The sequence below is a fragment of the Equus przewalskii genome, chromosome 29 (genome assembly GCF_037783145.1).
Source record: "Equus przewalskii isolate Varuska chromosome 29, EquPr2, whole genome shotgun sequence".
Lineage (NCBI taxonomy): Eukaryota > Metazoa > Chordata > Mammalia > Perissodactyla > Equidae > Equus > Equus przewalskii.
Window position 1 is genome coordinate 40,186,378 of NC_091859.1, and position 18,831 is coordinate 40,205,208.

The window sequence follows — 18,831 nt, forward strand, 5'->3', positions numbered from 1 at the left end:
GCACAGCATGGACCCCAAGGTCATGGCCTCCAGGTCAGACATAGGACCTTTCCAAAGTTTACCACTGGCCCCTGCACTCCCAGGAAGGGGTCCAAGGAGAAGCTGCCTTCCATCAAGTTCCATCTGAGGGCAACACTCCAGCAAAGCATTGGAGCCCAGTTCCCAAAGATTTTGCATCCAAAGTGTGTCCAGGGCCAGCCTGCCTTCTCCCCAGGCCTGTGGGCTTGCGGCCTCACGTAAACAGAGGTAGCAAGTGTCTGGAGAGTAGTTTAATCAGTCAGGGAGCTGGCAATAGCTGGGCTCACACTGGCTCGTGGGAGAAGAGGTGGGGCTGCAATTAACATTTACAGTTACTAGAGAGAATTTCCCTAAAGTACCCACAAATAGAAGTATATATATATTTATCTTTATATTTATATATATATATAGTACTTAATTAGATGCTCTATCAAGGGAAAGCACAAATCTACAGGTTCCTCCCCTAGCAGCTCTCTTCTGCCCCATCACAGAATCCTTAGAGCCCAACGACACGGTGCCAGTGTCCTGGGCCTGTGGCCAGGGGTGTTGGCGGGTGTGGACGCCCTGCAGCCATCGGCACCAGCTTATCAAGCCCACCAGACCATCCTTCACACACTCTCCTTGCATGGCTGGGCTTGCCTCCGAGAGCCTCCCCTGAGACAGCGACAGCGGCAGCCACTCTCCTCTCTCCTGAAGCCTCAGGTGGAGTCGCATGCACTTTCCAAATGTGCACTCTGCCCAGACCACCCTTGTGGTGACATGGAGCATCCTGGCCCAGGCAGCATCCACCAGTGCCGGCTCCGGAGAGGGCACTTGGTGTCCTGGAAATGAACAGGCCAAGGGAGAGAGAGGGAGAAAGGCTGCCTTAAGCAATGTTTTCCCAGTGGGGCGGACATCAGAGGAGTGCAGCCGGACCGGGGTCTCTGCCTGGGCATGGTCTCGCCCTCCGTGAGCTGCTCAGGGTTTCCTGAAGGGCAGACGCTGTGGTGATTTCCCAAGGCAACGTGGAGGCGCGCGGAGCCGCCTTTCAGCTCCTACTGTGGAGGGCAGGAGCTCCCAGCCCTCCCCAGGACACCGCCACCCCGGCAGCGCAGCTCCGCCAGCGTTATTTGTAGGGCCGCAGGAACCGGGACACTTTGGACCGCAGCAGTTTGATGAAGGACCGCGGGAACATCTCCTTGGACTCCTGGGCTGTGTACTTGAAGTAGTTTTGGGGGTGGGCCAACACGTCGAAGAGGGCCTTGATCAACTTCTTGTCCTGCAAGATACGTTGAGGCCGGGCTGAGACCAAGGGTGGGGCTGGGGGCGAGGTCAGGGGAAGCAGGCCTGGGGCTAGGCCGGCCCGGGGCCTGCAGGGGCCTGCGGGTGTCTCAGGATGGGGGAGGGGGAGAGGAGGGCTGGCTGGTGGGTTTCAGGACTCCACAAACTCTCTGCCATGAACAGTTTTTTTCATTTTAATAGTTTAATTGGTTTTTAAATAATCTATTGGTTTTAACACTTGGGGTTCCAATATTTTATTTAAAAAGGGTTATGCTTCAAAAATAAAACAAAACCACTTGTTGAAAACCAGAGAACCAGAGCAGGGAGCACAGGTTCTGGAGGCGCCTACACCTTGGCCTAGGGAAGCGGCTCCGCTGCTCTGAAGTTCAGTTTTCATCTGTGCGAGGGGCAACCACCCTCCTCTTAGGGCTGCACGAATGAGAGCAGGCATTCTGGGCCGCAGGGGTGCCCCATCCAGGTGAGCTGGGAGGGTGTGAGCAGCACAGGCGGCCAGAGGCTGGGCTCACAGAACGACATCTGGAGGGGCAGACGCCATCTATACTCTGTCACTTACTGGCTGGGGCTCCTCTCTGAGTCCAGGGTCATCATCTGTAAAGTGGGGCAAGGCTCCCCTGGAGGAGGACCTGAGGAGCAGGGCTGAGGCCTGGCTGAGGCCTCCTGGAGGAGGACCTGAGGAGGAGGGCTGAGGCCTCCTGGAGGAGGACCTGAGGAGCAGGGCTGAGGCCTCCTGGAGGAGGACCTGAGGAGCAAGGCTGAGGCCCCCTGGAGGAGGACCTGAGGAGCAGGGCTGAGGCCTGGCTGAGGCCTCCTGGAGCCCCAGCAGAGCCCTGCTCACTGTCGCATATCCTCACTGTCCCGCTATCCTCACTGGGACGACCCTCTTGTTCCCGGTAAACAGGTCTGCACCTGAGGAGGAAAGTGAGAAACTTCTCGCTCTGGGACTTTCAGGTCAGCCTGAGCGCAGCAGGAGTGCACCAGGCCTGGGGCTGGAAGCCCCCAACTCTGCGAGCGGTCCCTGTTTCTCAGACGCAGAGGCGCAGCTCAGAGGGCTCGCCCAGGGCCACCTGGCTGGAGCAGGAGTCAGCCGGCTGACTGGCCTAGCCCCGCTCTAGCCCTCTACCCCACCCTTGGCTCCCAGGCTGGGGTGCTGTCTGCCCAGAGCCTGAGCCATGGCCAGAGCCCCAGGGCCCAAGCAAAGCTCTGGATCCAGCCTCTCATGGTGAGAACCCAGGGCCCTAATCTGGCCAGTGCCTGCGGTGTGATGGCCCCAGGCCACCTCGATGACAAGGTGAGGTGGCTCTCCTTCTCAGGGCCAGGAGCAGGATGCGGAGGGAGTCAGTCCCAAAGGCAGCGGTGGAGCCCACTGACTTCACGATACCACCCTGTCAAACTACCCCTACTTCTCAGATGAGGAGAGGGGCTGAGAGCTGGTGAGGAACCTGTCAAGGACACGTCACCGGGTCTGGGCCAGACCCCACCAGACAGCTTGTCTTAGATCTCCTGGTCTAGAAGGACAGATACACTGGACTCAGCCTCCCGGCCCTCTGTCACCTTCTCCTCTCCTGTCACCATCCTCCTCCCCTCACTTCTCTGGGGGGGGGGGTAGGGGTTGGGGCCAGGGCAAGGATGGCCCTGGAGCATCGCAGGCTGCATGGATCCCTTCCCATGAAGCAGCTCACTCACCTTCAAAATTTCCTGGTGGTTCTCCGAGGCATAGAGCCGCCCATCGCGCACGATATCTTCTATTAATTGCTGGTAGTCCTCTGCGAATCCCCCAGCAGGGGAGGGGGAAGGTGAAGGGCTCCAGACACGTCTGCTTCCCTCTCACCGTCAGCCTTTGCCCGCCCCTGCTCCAGCCTCCGTGCCTTTGTACCCTCCACCCAAACTGTTCTCCTTGAGGTTTGGCTAGCTGGAAAACCCCTACTTAACCTTCAAAACCCTGCTTGGGCAGTGCCTCCTGCTGAAGCCCACAGACACACTAACCGCTCTCTCATCTGCACCACCCGTACCCCTGTCTGCATCTGTGCCAACCCTCGCCCCCACCAGGCTGGAGCTCCCTGAAGCCAGGATGTGTGATTTTTCTGTGTCCCCAGGGCCAGCCTGGGCTGGGCGCAGTGTGGCTACACTCACCGTCATAGGTGACATAGGGCACCTGGAACCCTTTGCCGCTGTTGCCTTCGTTGGATTTGAACTGGATCCAGAGCTTCCGGGAGCGGGAGGTGAAGGCGATGGGCCTCTCGTAGGTCTGGCAGGTCTCATAGGTGGTGATGGACGTGGGTGAGGCTGGGGTGGGGCAGGGGCAGCCATTGCTGAGCTGCGCAGAGCCGCAGCTCCTCACCCGGCCCCGTCCTCCTGCCTCAGGTGGCTCCCTCGTCACCCAGTCAGCCACCCAGCACGCACAACGCCCCGTCCCCCAAATATTCCAGCTCTCCAGTCCATACTTGTTCCCTCTGCTTCAAAAGCCCTTCTCTACCCTCAACCCTAATTCCTACTCATCCTTCTGAGACCAGTTTCTGTGCACCCTCCTCCAGGAAGCCTCCCCGACTGCTCCATCTCCACCCTACTATGTTCCTGCTGTGCTCTGGCGAACCCTTTATTATAGCCCCTCTCTGTAGGGTTGTCACTGTCTCCCTCCAGCCAATTGCTCCTCAAGGACAGGGCTCATGCCTGTACCCAGCACAGGGCAAGGGCTGGGGTGGGGGGTCAGATTTGGGAAGTCCCCTCCCTCTGTGAGCAGATGAACAAGGGTGAGCCTGCTGATCCCTGGGGTGCCTGGGGCTTGCCAAAGGGTGCCCCACCTCCTCACTGCTCCCTGGAGAGCCTCCGTGAGGTCCCCTTGAGATGGGGGAGGCTGGGTCCCCTAGAGCTCAGCCCTGTGGGCAGATGGTGGAGAGGATGTGGGACACTAAGGAGGCTGGTGCCAGAAGGGGCGGGGGATGGTCCCTGGCTGGGCCTGACTGGCTGTGGGATCCCGGGCAGGTGCCTTGCCCTTTCTGGCCCCAGTCCTCCCATTCACACAATGGGGCTTCCCGGCTCTTCAGCGACACTAAGTGGGTGATGACTGCACATGGTAATGAAGCCTAAGCAGAGCAAAGGGGCACAGAGTGGATGGAAGCCCCCCCACCTGCCGCTTCTCTGGCCAGTCTCTGCGTATCAGAGACACTCTAGGCCCAGGTGGGCAGGCACGCTTTTGTGTCTGCCTGTGTCCTCCTCCTTCTTCCCAAACATTCTGACCGGGAGCTTGCTCCATGTGGGCCCTACAATAGCAGTGAGTTGCCCAGCCTAGGCACACACCGTAAGGGATTTAAGCTGGTCCTTGGGGGGACATGGGGCTTTCCTGCCTTGCTTGCTGCTGTGGCATCTGAGCACACTTGTCCTCACCTGCTGCTGAGGGGCCAGTGCTGCCCATCGCCTGAAGTCTCACCATGAGTCCCTGACAGGGTGACGAGCCAGGAGGCTGGGGCTCACGGAGGGGAAGGGACAGCGCTTCTGACCCTGGGGCATCTTGGGTGCTGCACAGGCTGGCTCTTAGCGCCCCCAAGACTCAGAGCGGGGAGGAGGCCCTGCAGAGTAGGGGGTCGCTCCTGAGGTTTCATTCTGGGCTGTGTGACAGGACACAGTGGGACAACTGGGATGAGAGACTGGCTTGTGGTCAGTGTTGTGATCAGACCTGACCAGGTCCTGATTCCCATGCTGAGGGCGCACCCTCAGCTCTCGGACCCTTCCACAGAGCTCTGTAAAGCCCAGCTCCTGGAGTCAGACAGAAGTGGACTTAGACCCTGCCTCACAGACACACCCTGGCAACCTGCTCCCTGGCCCGCGGAGCTGTGCCGAGGGCATGAGGGGCGTGGCAACATGGCTGAGGCTGTCTCTGGTCCCGCTGCCCCGCTTCCACTGGCACGTACCGCTCTTCCTCATGACCAGGACATCGCCACACTCATCCTCAATGGGCAGGAAGATCTCGGGGACCACGATGAGGATCCTGCGCTTGGGGGGCGGCGAGATGTGCCACACGCACTCGGCATTGGCGGGGTAGTCGCCAGGGTAGTTGGGGGACTCGATGTAGCCCGTATAGTCTCCAAGCTCGCCGCCGCAGTGCTGGTCTGTGGGCACCGTGGCCCGTGGGCCTGCTCAGGCCTGGCTGGAGGGGTGCCCTGGCCGGTGGGCCCTCCACAGCCTTGGAGGCCCAGGGCGGGGCTGGCAGGTGTTCCGTCCCCAGCTTGGCTCACCTCCACCCGGCCCTCCCTGCCTGCTGGCCAGGTCCTGAGCATCTTCTCTTGGGGACCCTGCTTGGGTTGCTCCTCAGCGGGAGGGCAGGGCCCCATTCCCGTGCTGGCTCTCTGAGGCCCAGCCTGGGCGTCCCCTTACAGGGCACCCTCGGCTGCCTCGCCTGACCCTGCACCTGGGCCTGGTCTCCGCCTCCCGCCTGCAGCCGCTCGTCCCTCTGGAAGGCCCGCTCAGCGGCCCCGCAGGTGTCAGCTCTGCCCGCCGGCCCCTGCTCTCCTCCTCGTGTCGCAGCCAAGCTGCAGGTGTGAAAGCCCAGGAACCCCAACTTCCCCTTTCTCTCCACTCACTCTCTGTCCATTCCTTCACCGCCCCCTTCCCTGGGTGCCTGCCAGGCGCCCAGCATGGTCGCCCTCCCCACGGAACAGGAAGGCTGAGGACAAGCAGGCAACACACTGAGGAAACAGACGTGTCTCCCTTTCTTCTCCTTCTTAGCTAAACTGTGTGTCCTGAAGAGGCCAAAAGTGACCTTTTTATGAGCTAAACAGTTCCTAGCCTTAACCTGAGTTCTGCAAATAGAACTGAAGATAAATGTTAAATCAACTTAATTTTTTCATACATTTCATTTAAAGATCTTCTCAAGTCAAAATTTCTGGGAAACGTTTCATGTTCACCTTATTATTCCAGAAACTTCCCTCCCATTTGGTTTCCCTGCTTTTACTCATTAGGACGTGTAAAACCGTGTCTCTACCGAGCTCCACCAGTGCACCTGCTCTCCTGCCCCCGGAGGCCACGAGCCCAGGTGGGAGGCAGCCCTGGGCAGAGGGGATGGCGTCCACCTCCAGGATTAAATCCCTTTCTGCGCCTTTAGGCTGTTCCAGACATGACCGGCAACCCAGGAAAGGGATAACTGGCTGGACACTGATTAGGAAAAGGGCAAAATACCAGAAAATATGCCCCAAAGGACTCTGAAAAATGAATTAAAAATACCTGAAATAAAGAGAGCATCCTCCTTGTTATCCCCAAAGGTCTTGCTAAGTAAGGAGTTGGATATTATCTATTACCCAAACTGTCTTATGCTGTCCACTTTTGTTTTAGCTAAACTGAGCTTGTACACATGAGAAGCCCATCTGATCCTCTTCTTGCACTTCCACACCTTGTACACACTTAGCATCCTGCTTCCCGCAGCTCAGGGTGTCAGTTTGTGCCCAGTTGGCAGTCTAGATGGTGTGGCCTTCAGAGCTGCAGGGCCTGGCCCTTGGCAGCTGCCCCACAAGCCTTCTGCACCCTCCCTGGCACAGGGCCTGGCTTTTCCCTCCAGAGACCCAGAGCTCGAGCAGGGCCTGGCCTGGCACACAGGATGGGTGCAATCATGTCGCTCTGAGGAGCGGGACAGGCCAGGCTGCACCCTTGGTGCCACAGGGCTCTGGATGGATGCAGGATTCCCGTGGGCATCCCACTGAGGGATGCATCGGTATGAGGGAGCAGAGAGGAGTCACAGTCTCCCCTCAGACACCATGTGAGGTCAGGGCTCACCCTGCACCCCCAACCTGCCCCCAAGTGCCTCCCAGCGTTCCCAGTCCCCCGGCTGTGGGAGGAGCAGCACCTACTCTTGCAGTGTGTAACGTTGGTGGAGCCATCGAAGTCCGTGCTGGTGTTGCCTGGACAGGTGATACAGTGGTTCTGGCCAAACTCGGGCTGGTAGGTGCCGACGGGACAGCGGATGCACCGGTGGGTGGTGGTGTTGTAATGGTGGCCCGGGGAGCAGTGCACTGTGGGGGTGTGGTGTTGGTGGGAAAGGGCGACGGGCATTCTCCCCGGGGCCTCCCAGACCTTGAGGTCTGTCTCAGCACAGAGTTCAAGGCCTTCCCCGCCACCCAGTGACCTCTCACCTAGCCCCTGAACAGGCAGACCCCTCTGTGCCCTGATCCCATCCATAACTGCGCACAGTGTGCTGTGGACCACAGGGGACCGAGCAGTGTGCGAACCGGACAAGTCCCTGCCCCTGTGGCTGACCTCCTACTCACACTACACCCCAAGCGGCGTAGTTCGTGTGCTCGGTGGGATGCCTGGGGAGTGAAATGTTCTAAGGCCAGGTGTGGAGTTCTCGAGAGGGAGGCCAGGGAGGGTGGCACTGAGGGGATTCTGAGTGGAGACTGAGCAGTGCAGGGCTAGCTGTGAGGCTATCCGGGGGAGGGAGTGTAAAGCACAGGCCCTCAGGTGGGGTGTGTGTACGTGCCAGGCGTGGCCGGAGTAGAGGGATCGAGGCGGTGCTGGCCGGAGAGGGGTCAGGGGTCATGTGGGTGAGCTCACGGGGTCCTGGGGGCCACAGTGAGGACTAGGCTTTCCTCTGAGTGAGGAGGGCCACCCGGAGCTGCTGCGTGTTCCAGGCTGCTTCCCTGGGAGTGGGCTTTGGGGATGGGGGGCAGAGGTGGACAGGTGGACAGGCAGGACAGGTCAGGGTGATCCTGGGAGTGGTGGTGGTGGCCTGGATCAGAGGGGCAGCAGTGGGGTAGCAAGAAGTCCCTACAGTCTGGGTCTGCTTAGAAAATGGAGCTGGCAGTGGCCGTGGACAGACTGGATGTGAGGGGGGAGGGAATGAGGACTCAGGGTGACTCCAAGGTTCCTGTGAGCACCTGGCAGGATGGAGCTGCCGAGGACCGGAGCGGGGAGACTGTGGGGAGAGGATGAGGGGACTCTGGACATGTGGGGTTGGAGGTGCTTGTGAGACACAACATGGAGCTGTCACCTGGTGAGAGGGTGCAAAGTGGAGTTCGGGGGAGAGGCTGGACTGGAGACAGAGACTATTTAAACTGAGCAGATGTTTATCCAGACTCAAGAGCGAGTGCATCCAGCCTGGGACATCCTAGTGGGGTGAGGGAGTGGGGGAGGCTCAGTGGGGGATGCTGAGCGGGGGCCCAGGACAGGTGCTGAAGGGGCCACCGTCATGGGAGATGCGGACTGAGAAGTGACTAGGGCTCCAGCAATGCAGGGATCCTACAGGTGGCTGTGATGGAAGCAACTGCTGGGAGCAGTAGGGGTGACAGTCTGACTGGCTAGTGGGATTCAGGAGAGAGTGGAACCCAGATACTCTTTCTACAAGGTTAACAGGAAAGGGGAGCTGGAGGGGAGGGGGGACTCAAGAGTTAGGGTCTTCATTTTCAGACCAGAGGATTCAGAGCAGTCTGCCTGTTCAGCAGGTGGGGAGAGCTGCCCCAAAGGCTGATGGCTGAGAGGCAGCTTGTGGAAGGGGAAGCAGGGTCATCAGAGGAGAGTGCGGCCTGGGGCAGAGTGGACGCAATGGCTGGACTGCAGGCGCTGAAGGGAGGGTCTCAGTTAAGGTGAGGCCTCTACCTCACCCCACTGCCCCTGCTGCCTCGCGACTTCTTCACAAACCCCCCCTCCCCGTGCCAACCTTCCTTCTAGGGTCAGCTCAAAGCCCGCCCCAGTGCTCAGAGGAGCTGGCGGCTCCCCTTATTGCTTCTGGGGCTCAAAGCTCCAGACTGTAACTACTGCGCCCGCCTGGCCCTCTCATCTGGAAGCCTTGGGCCAGCTTGTGTTGGACTCCGTGTTGTCCCTGTCCCAGTGTGTGGAACAGTGCTGGTCACCAGTGTCCACCACCTGAAGGCTCCAGGCTCCTCGACTCTGGAGGTTTGCCAGGGCAGGGCATGAGAGGATTGAGGGAAAAGGTCCCTGAGCAGCCCCGCCCCGCCCCATGGGGTGAGTGGAGGGGTCCTCACCTTTGGCCTCACAGTCTTCGAAGGAGGCAGTGCCCTCGTGCTTGGTGAGCAACCCCCCTCCGCAGGGGAAGCAGCCGGTGCGCCCAGGTTCCGGCTGGTATGTGCCCACGGGGCAGGCCTGGCAGGGCCTGAAGCCGTCGGTGGAGAAAAAGCCTGCAGAGCACTGGCCTGGAAGTCAGAGGTCATGGCTCAGGCTGGCCAGAGGGGTTGCCTCGGTCCATGCTCCGCTCTCAGCCCTCGGGAAAGGCACCAAGGCACCGAGGCTGGGGGTAGGGGGGACCTGGAGGAGGAGGCCTGGGCTGCCCGAGGCCTGGCCCCCAGTCTGGATGCTGCTAGAGGCTCACGGGCTGTGTGGCATTGGCCAGGCCTGGCCTTACTTCTCCCACCAACAAGTAGGGCTGCAGGTTGAAGAACACAGAAGTTGCTCTTTGGGGAAGTGTGGACCCTACAGGTGGAGGTGGGAGGTCATTTATTTCAGAGGGGCTCTCCCTGGGGGGCAGGCACACTGAGTCTGCACATGAGGAACTGGGGCCGTTGAGCCCTAGGCTGATGCTGCCTTGTCCATCTGCAGGGCTGGGCCAGAGCAGAGGAGGGGGTTTGTGAGGTCCCCAAGGGCACAGCTGGGACAGAGGGAGGGGACCACACATTCTAGCAGAAAGTCAGGATGCAGAGGGTGTTCTGGTGCTGAGTGAGTGCCCTCAGCTCTGATCCTAGAATCCTCTGCTCCCACCAGCGGCCACTCTGGGCTCCCTAACAGTCACCATCCCCCCTAGGGGCAGAGACCACACTCCTGGAGGGGGTATTGGGTCAGAGGGCTGCCGGCCAGCCTGCAGAGACTCAGGGCTGGGCTCTGATGTCTCCTGTCCCCCAGAAAAGGCTAGCTGTCTTCATCACCCTAAGGATCTGATGCACCCACCCTGCAGGCACACCATTCCCACCCATTCTCTTGGGTGATCCCCACAGTGGCCCGCCAATGGAGGCTGATGGGGGGTGGGGTTTGAGCCCATCTCACAGATGAGGTTAAGTCGGGTAGTAACTGAAAAAGCTCTTTGCAAACCAAATTGAGCTTGGTAAATTGAACAAGGGCTTTCCAAACCCGGTATAGGGCAAGTGTAAAGTTCTTTGTGTAGAGCATGGTCCTGGCCAAGCACATGGCACACTCCATAGAGCATTCTGATGGTGATGGAGTGCTCCATAAAATCTAATGGACTTGACAGAGCACCACGTACCTCCATTATAAACCAAAGCTGACCTGTAAATGATCAGTGTTTGTAACTGTAAAGTCTTTTCCAAACTGCGTGATGCAATTTTAAAGTACAGAGTGCAGCCCAGTGCTTGCTAACTGCCGTGCCCTCTGACACGTGGGTACCGTGGGTCTGCAACACATTTGCAAGTGTAGCTGCATAGAAGTCATGACAGGCTCTGGGGACAGAAAGAGCCTCATGAAGTGTCACGAAGCACCCGGGCCTTTGCTCTGGGAGCCTCAGTGGAGACAGGAGGCGACCCCGTCCCCGCCCCGGCCTCTCCTTCCAGGGTGAGCCCAAACTCGCCTCCACATTCAGATACGTTGCGGGCACCAGCCAGGCCAAGCCCGTCATTGCTGGGGCACGGTGTGCAGCTGAGCTGGCCGTCCCCATCCTGGTAGGTCCCTGCTGTGCATGGCACACACTGGCCGGGCTCTCCGCTGAAGTAGGTCCCAGGCCCACAGGCCACTGTCGGGGCAAAGTGGAGAGATTGCTGGTGGCAGAGGTGGGGAGCTGTGCCAGGCAGTCCACCTCAAGCCCAGGCTCTGTCCTACTAGATAGGGCACAGCCCTCGTCCCTGTGGCTCAAAGGGAGCAGAGGGGCCCAGATTCATCCCAGAAGAGCCAGGGGTAGGAGCCATGTGGCAGCCATCGGTGAGGACCCTGGAGGCCTGACCTTGGTCTTGTGCCCCTTCCTGGCTGCTCTTGCTCAGGGTCCTCTACAGACCCCTCCCCCTCAGCCCTCTCATAAATGTCTGTGTCCCAGGGCTCCATCGGAGCCTTTGTTCTCTCTCCACCCCCCATCCTGCTCTCCAGCCCTGACCCCTCGGCCTATGTATCAACTGCCTCTGGACATCCCACAGTCATTTCATCCAAACCAAGCTCACTCGCCCTCCCCATTCCTTCCCCAAGTGGTGGAGTTGGCACCTTATGAGCTAGGGCTGTGCAGTGGGGTTGGGGGAGTGACAGAGGCATGGGCAGGAAGGCCTGGCTGCTGAGGATGGTGCAGAGACGCTGGGCTGAAGAGCAAGTCAGTGTGGCTGGCTGCACTGAGCAAATAAGCAAGGTGATGAGTAAACAGGGAAACTGACTGAGAAAGTGAGTTAAGGAGAAATGGAGCCAAATGTCTCAGTGGAGAAGCTATTTAGAAACATGGAGAGAGGGAAGGTTAGAAAGAACCATGAGGCAGCTACAGAAACAATACAGGTGCATATGTGGGTATATGTGTGCGGATCTATACTTTCTAGTTCTGTCCAATGGGAGGGCCCAGCCGCAATGATACTCCAGTGGCAGTGTGCACCCCAGCTTTTGGTTTCTACGTGTCACCCTCCTCTAAAAGGAACCAGGGCTCCTTGGAGATGTGGCTGATTCCGGGGCAGAGGCTGGGAAAGCACAAGTTGAGTCTGAAACATCTTTAGTGCCAGACAATAAGAGAATGCTCAACAAGTGAGGGGACACATCAAAGGACACAGAAGCCAGCCTGATGGGGTGCACACTGCCTAATTGGGGACAGTCTGAGCACTGAACGGAATAGTGTTAGGAATGAATCACAATTCAATGAGTAAAAGAGAAATCTATGAGTCCACACTGATATAAATACACAGATACACAGATACACACGTACATGCACACATACACACATAGGTGAGGGGGAAGGGAGAGCTTTCCTACATGCGGACTAATAAACTAGTTAGCGCAGCCCTTGTCAGTGAGCGCGACGGCTGGTGGGTGAAGTTTGATGAGGAGCAGGATGTTGGTGTAAACTCAGAATACAACCCCAGAAAATCCTAATCAGTTGCAGAGGAAAAATGGTGAATAAGGTGGAGGAACGGGTGGCCGGCTGGGTCAAAATCCTGTGCCTGCTGATGGGGGCGCTGAAGAGCGGGCACTGACCAGCTGCCTTCGCTGGGATGCCGCCTGGCCGCCCTGCCTGAGCCCCCGCTGTGGCCCTGGCCTCACTGCGTCCCTGCAGCGCCGCCGCACCCCTGGTGGCCCTCAGCCTCACGTGTATCTTCGCTCTGCTCCTCCTCCGGGAGGCCTCCTCTAACCACATGGACTGGTCCCCGTGCTCCTCACACCCCTCCACTGTGGCCCTGCTGGTCTGCTCTCCCTATCCCATCCCTCTTCAGGACTGTGGGCAGGGTCACACGTATAGACGCTGACCCAGTGAGAGCCCTGCCCAGGGCCAGGCGCCAGGGGAGCGCTCTTTGAGTGACAGCCGCTATGATGAGTATACGATGCCTCTTTGTCCCCTCCTGGTCTGTCTCCCTCACGTGCTGTTTCCCCAGGCTGCGGGTGGAAAGGACACAGTAAGTTTGCAGTAGACATCTGAGTGGCTGTGGACAGGGACTCACCGCATTTGCCATCCTGTAGCACCTGGCCTGTGACGCATGCCCCCTGGCCCTCCAGGGCCTTGCTTGGCCGCTGGGCCACCTCGTACTCAGTGCCGGCGAGCTGGACGGAGAAATGCTGCCGGCTAATGGACTTCCGCAGAGTCTTGATGGCAGCCTGCAAGCTCTGCTCGGCTCGCTTCCGCAGGCAGTCCGCTTGGCAGGTCTCTGCAGGGGTGGGAGACACCATAACTGGAAACCCCCCTGGGAGCGGCCTTTTCCCAGAGCCTTCCCCTCTGCCAGGCACTGAGGTGGGCCAAGTCTCTGCCTGGAGCGCATTCTTGCAGCAGCCCTGTGGCGAGGCACCATTGTTGTGTCCATCTGACAGATGAGGAGACTGAGGTTCCGAGAGGTAAGACCTGCTCAAGGCCCTGCAGCAGATCTGAGTAGAGACCTGGCCTCTGCTGCTGCCAACACATCACCTCCCCAGGGCACGACTCGCTGATGGGTGCTCCTCCCTCCACTCAGACCCCTTCGAGGCTGCCACTGTCCTTAGGATAATGTCCAGCTCGCTGGCCTTGAATCCAAGGCCCCTTGTGGTCTGGGCCCTGCCTGCTTCGCCAGCGCTAACCCCCAGCACTGTGACCCTCACTGTGAACTCTTTCTAGCCATGCTGCCCTCCTCACTGCTTCCTGAACACAACCTGCTCTCTCTGACCTCTGTGCTTTTGTCTATTCTTTTTTGTTTGTTTGTTTTTGTAAGATTGGCACCTGAACTAACATCTGCTGCCAACCTTTTCTTCTTCTTCTTCTTCTCCTCCCCAAAGCCCCCCAGTGCATAGTTGTATACTATAGTTGTAGGTCCTTCTGGTTGTGCTATGTGGGACATCACCTTAGTGTGGCCTGATGAGCACTGCCATGTCTGCGCCCAGGATCCGAAGCGGCAAAACCCTGGGCCGCCAAAGCAGAGTGCGAGAACTTAACCACTCGGCCTCGGGGCCGGCCCCTGTTTTTGCCTATTCTATTCCTTCTGCCAGAATGCCACTCACTGCAACCTCTTCTACTTGGTGAACTTTGATTTCAAGTCCTGATTCAAATGGCACCTCCTTTGGGAAGACTTCCTGGGTGTCTCTCTTGGGGAGAGACCTTAGCTCTGTGCCCTGTTTGTTCTCATGCCCCCACCATCCAGAGTCCCCCTTGGCACTGGGTACTTTGTGTGCATGTCTGCCCTTCCAGTGCTGGGAGTGTCACTAGTGCAGGGACCATGGTCTGATCCCCTCTTTCCACAGTGCCCAGGGCTGGGCACATACAGCACACATTTGCTGACAGATCTCAACTCCGGTCACAACTCAACACTCATTTACAGCCAAGAGGAAAGCACCGGTATGAAACACATGCCGCATTACACGCCCTGCTCTGGAACCTGGGAGAGACAGGTCCTTGGCTTGACTGTTCTGGGGACCTGCAGGCGTCAGCGCTTCCAGGCCCCAACGAGGGCATGGGGGGTGGGTGAGGCTGTGTGCCTGTCACTGGGGGGCCCCAGCCCTGCTCCTCTCATTGCCCTGGGCCTCCGCTCCATCCTGGGCTATGGGCAGTGGTGTTATGGACCTACACTGATCCCTGCCAGTTGGCCCACTTGCCTGGCCAGACTCTACTTCCAGTAGCCAGGGCTCGGGTAGGAGCCCAGCTTCATGCCCGGCAGACCCTCGCCAGCCTTCCCAGTCTGCTGGCCTCCCTGAGGCCCTGAGCAGCCCATGAAGGAACCCCTCACCCACCTGAAGCCTCTTCCATCTTTGTCTCAACCTCAAACTCTGCTGTGATGTGAGTCACCTCCTTGGATGGGGACTTTCGGCCACGGCGCCTCTTCTTGGAGGAGTCACACTTGAGGGTCACAAAGGTCACGTGGCAGTTTTCTGGACAAGGAAGGGACCACTGTGGCAAAGGTGGCATAGGGTAGGGAGCAGGGTCCTACCTAGCCCTATCACAGACTGCCGTCAACAAGGGTCCCACCTTGCCTAATGGTCCACGGTGCAGATGAGGAAACTGAGGCTGGAGAAGGCTAGGGCTGGCTTGAGATCTCATGAGGGGTTGGTGGCTGAGCCAGGCCCTGCACCCAGCCCTTCTGAGACCATCGCACTGCTGCATATGGAGGCCCCTTGTGCATATTCCTTAGGGAAGCTGTGCAGCCCAGCTCAGGGCAACTTGGCCCAGGTTAGGCTTGCTGAGTGCTGAGGTTTGTCAGCTTTGCACCAGAACCCTAAGGTGCTCACGAATCTTCACGGAGACCGAGCTGGGATGCTTTCCTGTGGGCCCTTCTCAGCACGCTTTCGTGGTACTGTTCCCCCAGCCCAGAACATCCTTCTTGGCCACCCTCATTTAAGAAAGAGCTGCTGAGTGAGCCCTGTGTTCCCTCCATTTGGACACAAGCAGGCTACGCAGAAAGCCCTTGCTCTGGAGGAGCTCACTTAACCCCCATCAATGCAGGGATGATGGACCCCAGGGATGCTGGGGGACCCAAATTTTCCACCCAATCCCTAGCCTTCTTCCCAAGGGACAATACCACTGTCTACAGTGAACCAGGAGTGGGGCTAAGGAACCATGGTGGTGAGGACAAAGAAAGGCCCTACCCTTGGAAACTCAGCCCCACTGGACCCTGGTCCCCAGGCACGGGGACCCCCCTCCCCATGTCGGTTGGCACCAGGGCAGCCCACTCACCCAGCAGCAGCTGCCTCAGGGCCTCCTTTGCTGGCTCCCGGCTGCGGGCCTGGAGGTGGCATTTGGCATCTCGGATCTTGAAGCGGGCCTTCTGCCTGATGGGAGTGTCGGGGGCACCTGGGGAAAGCCAAAATTCCCCCAAGTGGTGGCCTCTCCTGTAGGCAGGGAGGTGGTGGTGGCCAGGGGCTGCAGAGGGAGTTCCTGAGTATAAGGGGACTCTTGGGGGACAAGTCCCCCAGAAGCTGGGGGTGGGGGAACCTCCGCTGCCTCATTTCTCCCCCTGCAAGGCCTCCACCTCCTACCCATCACCAAAGGCAGATCACACAGCTCGAGCTTTCGGGAAAGGGGGCAGAACAGAAGAGAAAGGGAAGCAAGGAAGGGGAGGGGCTTTGAAACAATACGGATGTCCAGAACCACTAATTCCTTTGAAAGCAAATCACAGTCCCCTGAACTAAAGACCCCTACGATCACAGATGCTCAGAATCATGTTGTGCCTGCTCATCATGCACACATGCGCGCATGTGATACACAAGGCAGCCCTACCACCGGATCCAGCACCCCGAACAGGAAAAGCCGCTGATGACACAGCCTCTTGCTCCTGCCGGCTGGAGAACTGGCTGCTCGGTGCTGACCGGGACCTGGCCAGTCGGTCCCCATGGGACCATGCTCCGGTACTTCTGGGGCAGGGTCTTCCAGGATAGCTCTGACTCTGGGAGCTTTTAGAACCTCACGGCTGCAGCAGATATGGCTCACTCCACTGAAACTGAGTCTGAGACTCATAGACTCATAGCGCTTTAAGGTCACTGAATCGTCTGGAACCGTGGCCCCGAGCCTCAGAGCCAGAAGGGCCCTTCCACGGTCCACTGCCCCTGAGCTTGGACTCAGCCTGCAACCTGCTTGCTTCTAGGTCCCAGCCCTGCTCTTCTCTCCCCAGCACAATGGGCCATGCTGCACAGGCCCCAGGCAGGAAGCTTTTCCCTGGGCATACCCCTCTCTCTCCCCCGAGCATGGTGCTGGATGCAAAGTCAAGGGTTGTCCAGGTGCGTGCGGCATGGACAGGCCAGGGGCTACCTGAGCAGCTGGGCCCGGCGCCGGAGCTGGTGCTGTTGCGTTTCTGTAGCGTCTTGCCCTGGAGACTTGGGACACCGCAGCTCAGGCTATAGCTGTTTTCCGAGTCTGCAGAGAGGCCAGTGATGAAGTGGGCCTGGGTGCCCCTCCCTTCCAGCACCCCCAGAGGCTAGGGGCCTCAGAGGGGTCATGAATTAGATGAAGGTCAGGACTGACCCTTGTGTCAGTTCATTTCTGCCACACGGCTATGGAGTAAGTGGCTGGGCAGGAATGAGCCACTGCACTTGTGGAGAGGGACACTGCAGTCCACAGAGAACCTGACAGCTGCCCAGGATCACTCAGTGATCACCCCTGGGTGGGGCTCTCTCCTGGAGAACAGTAGGGAGCAGGGGTTGGACCCCAGGGAAGGAAGCCCCCCGCCCACCAGGCCAACTCGGGACAGCCTCAGGTTACCTGGCATGAAGAGTGTGTGGGCCGGGCAGGAAAGGAAGCAGCTCTCCACACTGCCCACCTTGCTGCAGGACAGCTGGGCCTGGGGTGAGGCCTTGGCTCGAGAAAAGCACTTGCCTGTCTCTGAGGAGAAGGAAGACACGAGAGGGCTTGAGGAGGCCAGGGCGGAGGCCTTCTGGAGCTGGCAAGGCCCCTGAGCACAGACCAGCAGGGACTCCCACCACACCTCTGTCCTGGGGCCAGACCGTCTTGGTGGAAGGGGCTGGGAGATGGCTGGGTCCACATCCATTTGGACATGTGGGGATGTGGGGCCCAGGGAGCTGGCTTGCTCCCTCCTCCCCTGACACTAGTCCAGGCTGTCTGTGAGAAGGTGCACACCCCACGCCCAGACCCGAGGGCAGGGCTGAGTTCTCCAGAGCAGGTGTCAACACCCATCTGGGGAAAGGAATGGCTGAAATGGACATGGGCTTCTGGGCAGTGACCGACCTCTACGCATGGCAGGGTCACTAGATACACCTCTGTGGGGCAGCCTCCGACACATCCGCCAGGTGCCTGAAGATGTCCCACATTGAGCTCGTCAGAGTTTCTCCTGTGTGTACTTATGTTTTGAGGATTAAAAAATTTCCCAGACTCCTAGGAAGAGCCTGACAGGTGTACAGCATTGGTAATCTTCAGAGCTGGTTTCATGGATGTCTAACTGGTCAATGACAACTGGCTTAAAAGAACACGCCTCTGGAAGCATTGCAATGAGTCTGTCATCAAGGGTGGAGTTACTCCAGTGAACGCACTGAAATAGGGGACTTAGTTGAAAAAATAAGTTGGAGTGGGAAATTGCCAGTTTGGATGATCTTCAAGATGTGGCTGAACATTTTCAAGGAGTCTTTAGAAAGTAAATAATCTAGAAATAAAAGCAAACTTATGGCTCTCCAAATAAAACATCTGATCCCCCCAAATAAATACAAGACCAAAAGTCCTCTGTTCCCAAAGAATCAAGAAACACGAATAAAACACTCGCAGACAATGCAAGCCATGAGGGCCACGGGGAGACCCAGCGTTCGCACTGTTAAGAAAGAGGACAACCATCCACCAATTTCCAAGGGGGACAGCAGCCCCCAAGGGTTCCCTGAATTTTTCTGAATTCCTAAAGGGAACTGTCGATAACTAGATGGACAACAACGCAGCTTTCTTGTTCGCATGGGGGTCACTCATTGGGAGAGGTGAACTGCCGACCCTGAGCAGCCCCGCCCGTCCTTGCTGGGGACACTGAGGGTGCCCTGCTGGCTCTTTCCCCGGGCCACCGCTCAGGGCAGTGCTTGCAGTGAGCAGCTTCTAGGGGATGAGGGAACCCTCCCTCCAGACAAAGAGCAGGCTGGCTTCCGTCCACTCTAAAGCGGCGAGTGTTCCGAGCCGGGTGTTCCTCGGCTCTGATGCAAACCCCCTGCCTGCACAGCACCCGCCGGGATGGATGGGATTGGGGCCGGTGAGAGGCACAGGCGCAAGCGTGCCGCTCTGCTGCTTGCTGTGCTGTCGCACTAAGTCCCCGGTCTCTGATGCAGGCGTCTCAGGACTGCTGCTGCACCCAGGGAACAGCTCAGGCACGCCTACTCAGCTTGGACAGCAGGGAAACCTGACCCCACCACATATACCATTAATTCCACCACTGCAGAACATCGGAGCCCTCAAAGAAAAGTTCAAAGGTGCCCGAGAAGCAAGAGGGAAGGCAAATTGACTGATTGTAAGTGAAAAAAAGGAAAAAACATATG

At 58.5% G+C, this 18,831-nt stretch overlaps 1 protein-coding gene across 7 annotated transcripts in view; it reads right to left on the minus strand.

Moving 5' to 3' along the window:
• Window positions 1-396: 396 nt before the first annotated feature.
• Window positions 397-18,831, minus strand: part of SCUBE1 (signal peptide, CUB domain and EGF like domain containing 1) — a 135,616-nt gene continuing 117,181 nt past the window's right edge. For 3 of the 7 annotated variants that reach the window (XM_070600644.1, XM_070600642.1, XM_070600647.1), the window contains 12 exons: window positions 17,072-17,191; window positions 16,622-16,726; window positions 15,551-15,667; window positions 14,611-14,748; window positions 12,861-13,064; window positions 10,814-10,975; window positions 9,264-9,431; window positions 7,134-7,295; window positions 5,205-5,402; window positions 3,430-3,582; window positions 2,983-3,062; window positions 397-1,276 (listed from right to left, as the gene is read on the minus strand). In XM_070600644.1, the coding sequence (XP_070456745.1) occupies window positions 1,124-1,276; window positions 2,983-3,062; window positions 3,430-3,582; window positions 5,205-5,402; window positions 7,134-7,295; window positions 9,264-9,431; window positions 10,814-10,975; window positions 12,861-13,064; window positions 14,611-14,748; window positions 15,551-15,667; window positions 16,622-16,726; window positions 17,072-17,191 (1,760 nt within the window). In that variant the 3' untranslated portion in view covers window positions 397-1,123. Of the gene's footprint in view, window positions 1,277-1,449; window positions 2,206-2,982; window positions 3,063-3,429; window positions 3,583-5,204; window positions 5,403-6,226; window positions 6,445-7,133; window positions 7,296-9,263; window positions 9,432-10,813; window positions 10,976-12,860; window positions 13,065-14,610; window positions 14,749-15,550; window positions 15,668-16,621; window positions 16,727-17,071; window positions 17,192-18,831 lie in introns of those variants that run through there. The other 4 variants (XM_070600646.1, XM_070600645.1, XM_070600643.1 and 1 more) reach the window with 4 other exon arrangements.